We start from the raw sequence: 14038 nt of genomic DNA, 5'->3' as shown, positions 1-14038 counted from the left end.
GATAGGAAAGTGGTTCAGTGAGCTCCCTAGGCAGCTGCAGTTCCTGGGAACGTGCGACAAGACCTGCAGACACGCTGACGCCTCAGAGCACCGCCTGGGGCCCGGAGCGGCCGGTGCAGCCTGAGTCCTGACCCCGGCCCGGCTCCCGCTCCGGGCTCGGCCGGCGGGCGTAAGGGCGCGGCGGGGTCCGGGCCGGGGGGATGTCTCGGCGGACGCGCTGGTGAGAGACTGCGGGCGCGCTGGGGTTTTCGCCCTTCTCCTTGGGTCAGCAAGCGTGAGATGGGGATCCCCGGGAGAAATGCACCCCGCGCCGCCGGGTGCAGGGGCGCGCGCCACGTTAGAAGCTCTAGGGACCCCTCGATCGGTTCCCGGGCCTCCTGGGCCCGGGAGCCTGAAAGCGCGGGTTCCCCCTCTAGACACGGTCCCGGCCCTGGGTGAGGTCCATCGTCTCCCGCCTAATTGCTGGGTGGGGAAGGAAGGCTGTTGCCCGCGGTGTCAGCTGGAGGCCCATTACTGGGTAGGGAGAATGTCTCCCCTTGTCGCAGCGAGTGGAAGGCAGAAGTCTGGGAGACACTTGTCGTTCAAGAGTGGCTCGACTTTGCTGGCGTTCTTTTCTTGTTAGCATTCCGGGAAGCACAAAGCCCCTGGGCCCTCCGCGGGATGTGAGGCTGGGGAGTCGTTGTCTCTTGGGGATTCGGCGGCCGGTTCGGTTTGGTTTCAGAACTCCTCTTCCTGTCCCACGCTAGTTTTGGGCAACCGGGGATGAGTAAAGACTAATGGTGTGCAACGAGACTGGTCTGCCAGCAAACGCTGGGCCAAAGGCAGGAACTACGTTTCCCTCCTAGTTCCTTAGAGGTTCGGTGGCTGAGTCAAGTCTGGACCTTTGGTACATCTGTGTATCTGGGGCCTAATCGCGGGGCTTTCTAAGGAGTGGGATAATAGGGTTCCGCTGTGTTCTCTTTGGGTCTCTCCAATTGAGAACACCTTACTCGAGTCTTCAGATGGCCGAATCAAGCTTCGATTGAGGATAAGGAACAGAGATGCCTGCTTGCTTACTTTCAGAGTTCCTCGGGGCTGGGGCGGGTTTGGTTGGGTCCGTGGGCGCTGATCAGGGTGGTTCCCCATGCCCCAGTTTCTAGGGCAGTTCAGTGCCCAGGAAGAGCGTCTGGAAGTACTACTCCGAGAGCGCCGGGGTTCATTGGAGGGACCCTTTTGTGAAGCACGGGCTCAGAGTCCCTGCATCCTCACGTAGCCTTTCTCTGCCACATGGTGTAACTCCCTGTACCCCAGTGGCCCATTTCCCTCTTGGCCTCTGACTCACCTTTCCCTGGAGCATAGCCCAGAACGTACAAGGGCATGAGAAAGGGTATGTGTATATACAAAAATGTGACTTTTCTTTAAACAGCACACAGACCTCTGCTTTTTCATGCTATGGTTGCCAAGGAGGTTAGGGTGTAAAAGTGTGGAGTTTGATGTGGCATAATCTTTGTTGGCCTCACTTTTCACATCTGTTAAATGGAGCCCTTGAGAATGCCAGAATGCATGTGAATGATGGACACTCCCATCTGTTTAATACTGTGACCCTGCCGGGTGGCAACACACACCTTTGATTCCAGCACTCAGACAGGCGAATCTGAGTTCGAGGAACAGCATGGTGGTTTACAGATGGAGTTCCAGACTACATAGAGAAGCTGTGTCTCAAAGAACCATTACAATAGTGTCACCATTACAGGGCCCTGAGGCTTCAGAGCTCTGCTACACAGATTTTTTTTTTTTATCCTGCGACATTGGCCGAGCTCTAATAGAATCAGGGCCTTGTGCTGGGTTTTGGAGAAGCAAACTCAATTGTTAGGACTTAGATTTTTGCCTCCCACTTTAGAGTGGTAGGCAGCGCATGGGTCAGGTCAGACATGACAGAACAAAACTGCTTTTCAGGTCCTGTGACGTGCGTTGCTAGGTCTAGGAACGTCTTTTCATTTTGGTTACGGTTTCTAGAATTGTTTAGTAGGCGGTATCTTTGCAAGAATTCATTCATTCACAAATCCACTCCTTCCCTGGGCAAATATTTCTTTAGGCCTTTTCTGTGCCAAATTCCAGGATGTGAATGAAGGTGGAGCTGACCTTTGTGGGTGATGTCAAGACCCGAGGTTGGAGCTGAGGGCAGGGCCTGGCTTTCCAAAGTGCTTTGGGAGTGTAGGAGTGACTGGAGAGGCTGTGAGGAGTGTGAGGGAAGAAAGGGAGGGGTGTGCAGACACCAACAGCACACTTTGGGGCACAAAGTGTGGCCTGTCTTGCTTGTTTGGAAACCTCCTCTTTTCCCAGTTACATGACTGACTTCACCTTTAGTGTTTGTGAGAGGTGACCCAGTGCGGGCCCCAGGGAAGGATTAAACGAGTTCTGGGAATAACTGGTTGTTTTCCCTTCTTTCTTTAGTTATGTACTTGTGTGTGGCTATGTGCACTTGGGTGTAGGTGCCCATAGAGGCCAGAGTCCCTGGATCCTCGTAGAGCTGGGAATTGTGGGAAGGGGGGTTAGAGGTTAAATTTGGATCCTTGTCAAGAGCTGTGTGTTCCTCGACAGAGACAGCTCTCTAGTCCCTAACGAGCATTCCTAGAACTTCATAGTATGATCTCCTTTCTCAAAACCATTAAACTAGGTAATAGGACAGCAGTCAAAAGGCTCCATGTCAGCCAGGCCGTAGTAGACCCTGCCTTTAGGTAATCCCAGCAGGGAGACAGAGGCAGGCAGATCTCTGAGTCTACCGAATGAGTTCCAGGATAGCTAGGGCTACACAGAGAAACTGTCTTGAGAAACAAATAAAAACAAACAAACAAAAAAAGAACAAAAACTTCCATGTTCGTTCTTTGAAGCTTCCAGACGTCAAATCATTGTATTCTGAGGTCTTTGTTCTCCATTAGTTGTGCCCGTGTACAGGCAAGGATTGGAAAGGGACAGGCAGGAATGAATGAAGTTCGGCTTGGTGAGGTGGACTATGCCTTTAATCCAGATCAAAAGAATGGAAAAAGTTATTGAGGACATACCTAAGAGGTTTAAAATTTTGCATTTTTGATGATTACAGGTTATCTTTAAAATATCCAATGCCGGTGACTGTGGGAGAGGTGCCGCAGAGGTTAAGAACACTTAAAGGCTCTTTCAGATGATCCAGGCTCAGTTCCCAGGACCCACCTGATGGCTTACAATCATCTGGAGCTCCAGTTCCTGGGGGGGAGGGGTCACTATTCTAACTGCATGCACCAGGCTTACGTGCGGTATGCAGATACAGGCAAAACACCGGGGCACGTCATAACATACATCTTAAAAAAAAAACACAGGCAATGCCCAGTGTTAAGTTTGTTACTGAGAAGAAAAAAGTGAGAAGGTGGCTTTGAATATCATTTCCCATCTGTTTTGAGCTAGGTCTGTCTCTAGTTCATGCTGGCCTTGTGTTCGCAGTGGATCTGTCTCAGCCTCCAGTCGTGGGGTCGTAGGCCTGCACAAAAATGGCTCAGCCGAATACCACAGTCTTTGTGAAGAGTTTAGATTTTTGTATTTGTGGTAAGGTGGAGGTTAGGAGCCAGGGCTTTGTGCATGCTGGGCAATTTTATCCCCAAAATAAAGCAACGAGAAGGAAAACAGAGCCAGGCATGGTGGCCTAAGTTTCTAATTTCAATTTACAATCGCAGAGAATTAAGGTGGACTTCATAACAAAACTCTGTCTCAACAAATCAAAAAAAAGTATACGCTTCAGTCGGGCAGATGGCTCTGCGGGTGAAGGTGCTGGTGCACGCGTACACAGGCACACCAATAAGTGTAATTTTTAACGCCCATAAACCCATTTCGTTGAGAAGAAAACAGAGGGCAGAGGCTGGCGGGGCATGCATGCCTTCATTATCAGCACTGGCAGTAAGATCTGCATTTGGGGTCATCCTGGTCCACACAGCAAGTCCCAGGACAGCCAGGAGAGATACCTCATAGACGCTGTCTCAAAAAAGAAACAAAAAGCAAAGTGAAATTCTACCTATATTTTTCAGCTTTTTGAGACAGGGCTTGATGATTTAGCCTTGTCCGGGCTTGTCTGGGCTTGAATTGATTATGTAGTTAGAATGACCTTGAACCTTTCTTTTCTGTCACCTGAGTGCTGGATTACCCGTACGGGCCGCCACACCCGTACCTACTTTTGTACAAGTAGAAAAGGCAGGCCTGCCTCCCCAAACCTCCCTATAGTTGACCTGCCCCTGGCCACACACTACCACCCCCAGGTAAAGGTGTGTAAACACACTGTCCGTGACCTTTAGCTTGCTTCCGCAGTGAGGAACTGGATGAGTTACGCTACCAGGACACGGACTCAGACCTCCTGGAGCAGAGAGACAACAAATGTAAGGTCAAATGGACCCACGAGGAGGTGAGCCTCACAGCTACTCCATGGGACTAGGGGGTGGGGGTGGGTGGCCCTGTGGGGGGAGACCGGAGTAGGCTGGTTAGCCAACACGTGTCTGATGTCATCATCTGTGGACAGTGAAGAAGCTGGTGGGCCATCTGCTTCTCTTTGCCTCCCCAGAGCATTCTCGGGCTCTAAGATCTGAGAATGGGGGTTAGTCCTCAGGCCTCGGGACCTCAATCTCTTCTGTGCTTCTTGCTCTGTATCTTGGCTGGCTTTCTGCTGTTACCGCCTAATGCCAGAGACCAGGTAGCTTATCAAGATTCCAGATTTATTCATCTCACCATCCTGGGGTGCATATACTTGGAAGGCACTCTTCCCTGTGGGGACTGTGTTCCTGGGCAGTGTAGAACATCACACCGTAAGAGGGATACACAAGAGGCAGTGCCAAACTGCTTACGTAACAGACTTATTCTCAAAATGCTAGCCCGTTGATCCATGTGTTGAGAATCTATACTGAGGCCAGAGACACCTCCAACCCCCCTTGGAGTATCTCATGCTGCACAGAGGAGATGAAATTTAAACGTGCTGTGGAGGGAGGCATTTGACCAAGTACTGTTGGCTGCAAGGAAGCTAAATCTGCATCCTTTGTTTTGTTTTTTTTTAAAGTTACTTTTTAAAAGATTTAAAACAGTCTACGGCCATACCACCCTGAACATGCCCAATCTCATCTGATCTTGGGTCTAAGCAGGGTCAGGCCTGGTTAGTACTTGGCTGGGAGACCACCTGGGAATACTGGGTGCTGTAGGCTTAAAAAAAATTAAAACAAAATAATTTTATTATTTTATATGTATGGGTATTTTTTTCCTGCATGTATGTAGGTGCACCACTTGTGTGCCTGGTGTCAATAGAGGCCAGAAGAGGGTGCCAGGTCCTCTGGAACTGGAATTACAGATGGTCGTATACTGCCACGTGGGTGCTGAGAATTGAACCTGTGAAAGAGTAGCCAGTGCCCTTAACCACTGAGCTAGCTCTCCAGTCCCCTTTCATTAATCTTTATGTATGATTTTTGGATGAGAGAGGGCTGGTGTGTGCTACTTTTTTCTTTGTTTTTATTACGTGTGTGTGAGCGTGCTCGCACATGCAGATGCATTGGGACAACTTTTGCGGGTCAGGTCTCTCCCATTTGGGTTCTAGGGATTGAAGCCACAGAGCAATCTTTTTGGTCCTTTTTGTTTGCAGACAGGGTTTCTCACATACACTGGGCAGCCCTCCCAGTTTGTGGTGCAGCCGAGGTTGGTCTTGAGTTTGTTATTTTTCCTGAAGTAAGTGCTGTAGACAACACACGGTGCCCACTAGGGAAGGGCGCGCTCTAGCAGTGCCCACTAGGCAAGGGCGCGCTCTAGCGGCCCAGCTGCATTCTCAGCCCTGAATGCCAAAACCAGTTCTTGTCTGTCTGGGATTCCGTTGTTGCGGTTTGGTTTCAGGTGGATCTCTTGTCTCCCAGGCGGCTCTGGAATGCTAGCTAAGTTGTATATTTTCGGAGAACCTCTGTCTCCAGTGCAGAGGGATAGATGGGAGCCGCCCTTGCTTGGCTTTTGTTTTCTGAAACTTTCCCACTCTGGCAGCTCTCGGATACTTTGTAACAATGACATTGAACCTTGATCATCTGCTTCCCTCTCAGTGGCTAATCTGCCTCTTGGTGATAAGAGTCCTGTCACTGGCATCCTCTCCAGCCGTAGCCGCTTCTCTCCCTTCTCCTCAGTTTAAACTGTCCTCCTGCCTGAAGAGGCGGTAACCGTAGCTTTAGCACAGGGTGTCCTCCAGTGTGGAGTGGCTCTGCTTCTGTTTGCCTGAGGCTTTGATTGGCATCTCTGACTAATGCTTGGCACTTAGTAGGCACTCAGTTCCTGAGTAATGCATGAATATGCTGTTATCACGGCATCTGTAAGACTTTCCATACATGTGAGCTAAGCCCAGCCTGTGTCTTTCTTACCTTGGCAGGATGAGCAACTGAGGGCCCTGGTGAGGCAGTTTGGACAGCAAGACTGGAAGTTCCTGGCCAGTCACTTTCCTGTGAGTATTGCCCCTCCCCCAGGGCAAGGACTCTCCTGTGAGCCCTCTCTAGAAAGCTTAGAAAGTGGAGGTGAGGTGAGGCTGGGAGGCCAGGCTTCCTGTACTACGCTTGGGGAGGCAGAGGCAGGTGGATCTCTGACTTCAAGGTCAGCCTGGTCTGCAGAGTGAGTTCCAAGCCAGCCAGGGCTACACAGAAACCTTGTAGCAAAACCAATTTATGTTTATTCCTGACTAGCTTACAAATAAACGAGACTCAGACTGTGGTTATTATACTTGACTTTGACAATTATGGGGGGGGGTCACCCCTAATCTACTCTTCTAACTGCAGGCCTGGGTACCTCCCCAGCAGTGTACCCCAGATACTTGCTGTTTCTCCTGGCCACGTGCTCATGGTTCCTCTCCTCTCCTAAAGGCTTCTTTCTCCTTCTTCTCCCTCTCCCCCTGGTCTCTCCTCCTCCAACCAGGTCACTCCAAACCCACCTACCTCTAATTCCTCCAGTAATTGGCTATAGCCAATTTTATTTAGCCAATAGTTTTAAATCAAGGAACAAGGTTTGCACAACAAAAGCTTGTAACCCTGAGAAGTCACTGCTAGAGTTTAGCATTATAATATATAGCAGTAGGCCAAACCTCAACCAAATAAAACAAGAAAGTTCCCCGGGAGATGACCTCACATAGCTGCCTTAGTGAATCTTAGTCTGAGGCCCAAAGGCAAGTTTTTCTTCCTGCAAGTCAGGAGCAGCTGGATACTTAGTTCTGGGCCCTGAACTTGAACCTAAGGGGAAGCATCCTTTGAGCAGACTTCAAGCTCCTGCACGGTTTTAGTGCCACTACAGTAACATGCAAAGTCCACGTGGATGAGAGCTCCCTTCTACACACACCCTCCCCAGGACTGCTGGCACCAGGAAAGGCTGGAGTATCCAAGGCTACCACTGACTGCTGGGAGTTCCATAGGCATCCTGGCTGAGTCATCACCCTTCTTTCTGCCCTCTGCCTTTTTCCTTGTAACCCGAGCTCTTTAAAGACTAAAAAAAAAAATTTCTCCAAGAAGAAAGGAGGGATAACTAAATAATTTTCACAAAACTTTCATAGACTCTGAGATAGTGCACCCCACACACACATACGTACTAGGTTCACAGGGTGGGGGGTCCCTTTCCACAGGGCCTGAGTTCATCCTTTAAAGTGAAGCAAAATGACTGTACCCATGTTCTGGTATATTGGCCTCTGGTGTGTGGTGGGTGCGTGGCACAGGACACAGCTACCTAAGGTGTGCTCGTACCCTGCCCCCTGAGCTCAAGGCTCAACCAGAGTTCAATCTTCTAGTGTCAGCATTCTTTCTGTTCCTGTTCTAGAACCGCACAGACCAGCAATGCCAGTACCGGTGGCTGAGGGTTTTGAATCCAGACCTTGTTAAGGGACCATGGACCAAAGAGGAAGATCAGAAGGTCGGTGCTAGCAAAGGGACTGCACACACGGTGGGCTTGCAGGGAATCTGAACATCCCCGTACCACACAGCTTCTCCAGGGACTTGTGGGTGTTTGTGTAGTGAGAAAGACCAGCTTTGTAGCTTGGCTGGTCTCATATTCATGCTGTAGCATAATCTGACCTAGAGCTCAGAGCGCTCCTCGAACCCCAGCCTTCCGAGTGCCAGGCCGAGTGGCCACCTCACTCCACGAATCATCCAGGCAGCTCTTTGTTGTTGGTTGTTTTCTGAGACAGAGTTTCTCTGTGTAACCTTGGCTGTCCTGGAACACACTCTGTAGACCTAGCTGGCCTCAAACGCAAAGAAATCCACTTGCCAGAAGCCACCACCATCCAGTGAGACTACCTAGCTTTTAACTGGTAACCATACCTGCCACATAGAACATCATGGACAGGTAATGGGTGGTCCACATAAGGGGCTTGCTTCGCTAGTGGCAGCTGCCATTGAAGCTATGATAATGTGGTAGACACAGTGATACAGGTTAGACCACACAAACACAATGCTCAGATGCCTGGTTTTAGGGTGCTTCACACGAAACCTGTCTCATGCTGGGTAAAGCTTTCTGCCACTGAGCTTCACCGCTCCTCTGATCCCTGCCCTAGCATTATTTTCTTTTTGAAACGGGGTCTCACGTTAGCTTGGGCTAGCCTCAGACTTGCCGTGCAGCCAAAACTCACCTTAAACTCCTGCTTCTCTCCCCTGTGGGTTACAGGAGTTTTGCCACATTTGACATTCAGTGCCATATTTCCGTAGTCTCGCGGGGTGGGTTATTTGTGTAATAGGTGGGTAAATCAAGGCACAGAGAGGGATTGACATTCCCCAAACTGCGATGACCCTGGGCTGCTTTCCCGGTGCTTCTTTAACCATGCAGAAATGAAATAGAATATTTCCACACGGAAATTCCTTTTTTTCCCTAAGTATCTACTCTTGCCTGGTTTTGCCTGTGCACACATGGGAATATGTGTGTTATCACACATCTTGAGGCCGTACACCACAGAAGTGCTGAAGGGATATATCCTGCCCTAGAGTATGGTGGGGGCTGACCTCTCACAGGCTTACTGTAGCTCTGTAAACTCCTGCAAAGCGAGACCCACCGGGCTATCTAGATGCTTAATGGAGGGCGATGGAGGCGGGATGGGGGCCGGTCCTTCACTGCTGTTCTCTTTAAGGTCATTGAGCTGGTCAAGAAGTACGGCACAAAGCAGTGGACGCTCATTGCCAAGCACCTGAAGGGCCGTCTCGGGAAGCAGTGTCGTGAGCGCTGGCACAACCATCTCAACCCTGAGGTGAAGAAGTCCTGCTGGACAGAGGAGGAAGATCGGATCATCTGTGAGGCCCATAAAGTGCTGGGCAACCGCTGGGCTGAGATCGCCAAGATGCTGCCAGGGAGGTGAGCTATCTCCTGGTAGGGAGGTGAGGCCCTTCCTGGGATAGAGTGTCCCAGAGTACTGTGATCAGCCCTACGTGGTCTTTAACATCCAACCAGCCGGGTCTTCTAGAGTGTGCATTAAATGGAAGTAGGTCCCTCAGGAATGACCTGTCTAAAGAGACAGTACTAGGAAGTCCGGCTGAACCCTGTTGGGGGAATCTGATGGGAGAAACATTAGTTTCTGTCCCCAGACTGGTGTTGAACCCAGGCTGACTTCGAACTTGTGACCTTGGCTTCACAAATGATATTAATGTGGATATGAACCACCATGCCTGGACAGTCTCTGTATTTGTGAATGATAGGCTGTGTTTTTAAGAATATTCTACTTGGGGTTGGAGAGATGGCTCAGTGTCTAAGAGCTCTGACTGCTCTTGCAGAGGTCCTGAGTTCAATTCCCAGCAACCACATGGTGGCTCACAAAAATCGGTAAAGAGATCCGATGCCCTCTTCTGGTGTGTCTGAAGAAAGTGAAAGTGTACTCATATAAATAAAATAAATAAAAATATTATAAAAAACATATTCTACTTGGGTTGGGGATTTAGCTCAGTGGTAGAGCACTTGCCTAGCAAGCACAAGGTCCCCAGCTCCAAAAAAAAAGAAAAAGAAAGAATATTCTACGTAATAATTTTTCTATTTAATGTATGTGAGTGTTTTGCCTACTTGTGCGTCCGTACCATGTGCATGCCTGGTGCCTGAGGAGGCCAGAAGAGGGCATTGGATGCCCTAGGACTAGAATTACAGTCGTGAGCTGGTCTGTGGGTGCTGGGATCAAATCGAGATCCTCTGGAAGAGGGAATGCTGCTGTTACCTGCTGCCGGGCTGTCTGTCTCCATGCACTGTGATGGTTACATCCTGGTTTTCAGCCATGGAGACTTTAACTCCCTGGGCCTCTGACCCTCCCTCCTAGCGCACTGCCCATAAAACTTCACCTAAAGCAGTTGGGGAGAGAAGGGTTGACTTGGCTCGCACTCCCAGGTCACAGTTAATCATCGAGGGATACAGCAAGAACTTGAAGCCAGAACCAAGGAGCAACCCTGCTCGCTGGCCGGTCCCGAGCTTACTTGCATGCTCTTCTGGAGACAGGGTCCTTCCATAGCCCTAGCTATCCCGAAACTCTGCCTATATAAACTGGCCTTGATCTCACAGAAATCCGCCTGCCTCTGCCTCTCAAGTGCTGGGATTAAAGGTGTGCACCCCCGCCTCCCAGCTGACTCCAAGTTATTAATTAAAATGAAGTAGATGTTGGTCCAGGTGCTGGTGATGCACGCCCTTCCCCCAGCACCTAGGAGGCAGAGGCAGGGGATCTTAGTAGTTAGGACAACAGAACTTACACTATGATGCCTCAGACATAGAACTAATCTGCCAGTACTGTCTATGAGTATATTTCCTTATTATCTGGCTTTTGTTCTAAGTGTTTCCCCCTCTACGTTTTTTTTTTTTTTTTTTTTTTTTTTTTTTTTTGTTTTTGCTTTTTTTAATAAAGACAATTTTATTAAAAGTTTAAGAGAAAGACATAGTTCCGGGTAAGTGTAAGTTCCAGCACCCACCAGGAGATGGAGAGAAAGCCATGCCTTTTTAAGTTAGTTGTGGACCAGAAGTAGCTTATTAAGAAAGGTAAGAGCTGGGCATTGGTGGCACACGCCTTTAATACAGGCACTTGGGAGGCAGAGGCTAATGGATGTCTGTGAGTTCAAGGCCAGCCTGGTCTACAGAGTTCCCAGGTAGCCAGGGCAACACAGAGAAACCCTCTTGAAAAACAGAGGATGGGAGGGAGGGAAACAGGGTTGGAGAGATGGCTCAGCATATCTTGCTGCTCTGCGGAGGACCTGGGATCAGTTCCCAGCAGCCACGTGGTGCCTAGCAGCCCTCTGTAACTCACTTCAGGGATCCTTTGTCCTCTTCAGCCTCAGCACGCAAGCGCGTCTTTAGTCCCTAGATAATGTATGCAGGTGGAGCACCGTTCCTCTGAGCTGTGACTGCCGCCCTGTTAAGTTGCTTGTCTTTGACCTCTCACTGTTAGAATGAACTCTCCTTTTCTGTTGTTGTTTACTTCCTTGTTTTAGTGGAGCACACCCTTCATTAGCATCCTGAGCTCAGTCCTCAATTTTTTTTTTTTTTTTTTTTTTTTTTTTTTTTTTTTTTTGGAGCTGGGGACCGAACCAGGGCCTTGTGCTTGCTAGGCAAGCACTCTACCACTGAGCTAAACCCCCAACCCCCAGTCCTCAATTCTATCTCCCACTTAATAGATGATTTGAGTAGGTACAGAGCTTAAAAATAACTTTCGTTCAGAATATTGAGAGCATTATGATGCCTTCGTCTTTTCCTTCTCTCTTTGGTTTCACACGTCCTGGGACATTTCTTTTTTTTTGGGGGGGGGTTCTTTTTTTTCGGAGCTGGGGACCGAACCCAGGGCCTTGCGCTTCCTAGGCAAGCGCTCTACCACTGAGCTAAATCCCCAACCCCTTATTTTTTTTATTTGTTTTAACCCTCCAATCCTTTGGAAATTATTTTGGCTGAGAAGTTTTTGTTTTCTAAATTCTCCTTTTTGGACCAAGTTCCTAATGTATGTTTGCAGCTGCTAAAATGACCAAAACACCTTCTGTGCCTGTCTGTCTGTCTGTCTGTCTGGTGTAGGTGGTAGAGGCTGTGAACCACTACCGGACGGTCAAATGACAAACGCAGGTATTTACAGTTTACAGCGGAAGCAAAGGTACAGTTAGGAGGTAGCAGTGGGAGTGACTTTATGGTTGGGGTCACCACAGCGTTAGGAAATTTGAGAACCACTGGCCGTGTGTCTCTCTCTCTTTGCTGACCCATCCATATTGGTTAACGGGGGAGGTTTGCTGTGAAGGAATGCTGGTCTGTGGACGCCCCTGTGCAGTTAAGAAGCAGTCGGTGACCGTGGTTGAGCTTATCTGTGAATGCCTTTACTGCTTATCTGCTGATGGCCTTTACTGCAGTGTTTGGTGTCCACAGGCCCTTTGGGAGGACATTCCAAGGACCTTTCCTCTGGAGTTAATCATTTCCCCAGAGGCAGGTAATTCCTTTAAGAACATTGTTGCCTGGGCCCCCAGGGTACATAGATGGGGTCTGGGGATCTCCCCCAAGATACAGATTTCCATGGAACCCCAGTTTCTGACCTGTGTGTTGTGTTCACGGTTGCTGGGTTATTTCTCTCTAAAGAGGAAACCTCCTGCCTTGGAGGTTGGACAGCTGTTGTGCTTACTTAACCTGGGTTCCTCACTCCAGTCCTGGGGCTCCTGGAGTTCTGGGAGGAGCCTAGGAATGAATTGGTTCTGACTCGCATCCTCCTGTAAGGTCAATTTGGTTTGAACTCCTAGTCTCCTGGGCTGGCTGTTGTCCGCTTTGCATCTTCTGGTAACTTCCACACGCTCACCTGCTGCCACTTCTTCCCAGGGCCCTTCCTGTTGCTACACCTTTGCGCTCTGGCTCTGTTCCCAGTCTTCCTTTGTTGTTGCAGTGTGGTCCTGGGAGAGGAATAGAGAGGAAGGCAGGTGCCAAGTGTCACCTGAGTCTGAGCTGGCTCTTATCACGGGGTAAACCCATGCATATTATCTTTGGGGGCCTCCCTTGATTCTCGGTTGGGAACTCAGAACTCCTCTGTGGGGCTTGATTGGCCTCGATCGTGCAGTAGCCTCACCTCCCTCTGCAGTCACCTTGGTTGCTTGGTGGTCCTGAGCCATGCCTCCACCTTCCCTTCCCACAGCCGCTGGGCTGGAGCGCAGCCTTGCGTGCCTTGCTGCCGTGCGTGCCCTGTTGTCAGACCCACCAGCTCTCCCGTGTTTCTCAGTGCTTTCTCCAGACAAGTGCTCCAGGCCAGTCCTGCCTTGAGTTCCAAGCTCGCTTATTTCAGGGAGATAATGAAGAATTCACCTAGCCATCGAGGGCTGGAAACAGTGAGACTTCATTGTAGATCTGAATGATGCCTCATGGCCAACACTTCACTTACAGATGTGTGGATAAGCTGCAGCCGCCAAGAGCTGCATGTCAGAGGCCCTGGATTTTTTTTCTTCCTCAGGACGGACAATGCTGTGAAGAATCACTGGAATTCCACCATCAAAAGGAAAGTCGACACGGGAGGGTTCCCAAACGAGTCCAGAGACTGCAAGCCCGTCTACTTGCTCTTGGAGCTCGAGGACAAGGATTACCAACAGAGTGTCCAGCCTGTGGAAGGCCCGGTGAGTGGGCAGGCTTGGGGCTCGTTCTCTGGGCTCGGTTCCAGGCTGGTTGGTTTGCTTTATTTCCTGGTCATCTGACCCAATCTCCCCAAGAACTTCCTCAGAGCCACTCACCCATTTTTTGCCTAGGGTCTGAGTGTGGCCAGCATTTTCTAGAGCTTTGCTTGTGACAGATCAGCTAGCCCTGGTTCTCATACAGGAGAGGAGAGCAGTGGTATGATGGGTAACACTGAGGATGATGGGTAACGCTGGGGAGGGGTCCTAAGGCTCTGTCCTCTCAGTGACTGTCTTCCCGTCAATCTGCCTGTGTGGAGGTCAGAGGACAACTCGTCATGGTGACTTATATGTTTTTTCTTTCTTTTGGGGTGGGGTGGGGGAGGGGTGCATCTTGTGAGAGGCTCTCTTTCTGTGTGGCTCTGTCCTGGAATGTGCTGTACAGGCCATGCTGGCCTCAGACTGCCTCCCAAGTACTG

The 14038-nt window shown here is 49.8% G+C and overlaps 1 protein-coding gene and 1 pseudogene across 1 annotated transcript in view; both read left to right on the top strand.

Annotated features, from left to right (window-relative positions):
* The window catches only part of Mybl2 (MYB proto-oncogene like 2), a 29150-nt gene continuing 15112 nt past the window's right edge, over positions 1–14038 (top strand). Inside the window, exons 1-6 of the mRNA XM_032904902.1 lie at positions 1–220; positions 4309–4402; positions 6383–6454; positions 7807–7899; positions 9107–9327; positions 13406–13565. Of these exons, the coding sequence (XP_032760793.1) occupies positions 201–220; positions 4309–4402; positions 6383–6454; positions 7807–7899; positions 9107–9327; positions 13406–13565 (660 nt within the window). The 5' untranslated portion in view covers positions 1–200. The remainder of the gene's footprint in view (positions 221–4308; positions 4403–6382; positions 6455–7806; positions 7900–9106; positions 9328–13405; positions 13566–14038) is intronic.
* Positions 5072–5189, top strand: LOC116902458 (annotated as a pseudogene).

This window comes from Rattus rattus, chromosome 5 (assembly GCF_011064425.1).
Source record: "Rattus rattus isolate New Zealand chromosome 5, Rrattus_CSIRO_v1, whole genome shotgun sequence".
NCBI lineage: Eukaryota > Metazoa > Chordata > Mammalia > Rodentia > Muridae > Rattus > Rattus rattus.
Note: the sequence above shows the minus strand (reverse complement) of the source record. Positions and strands in the feature narration are given on the sequence as shown.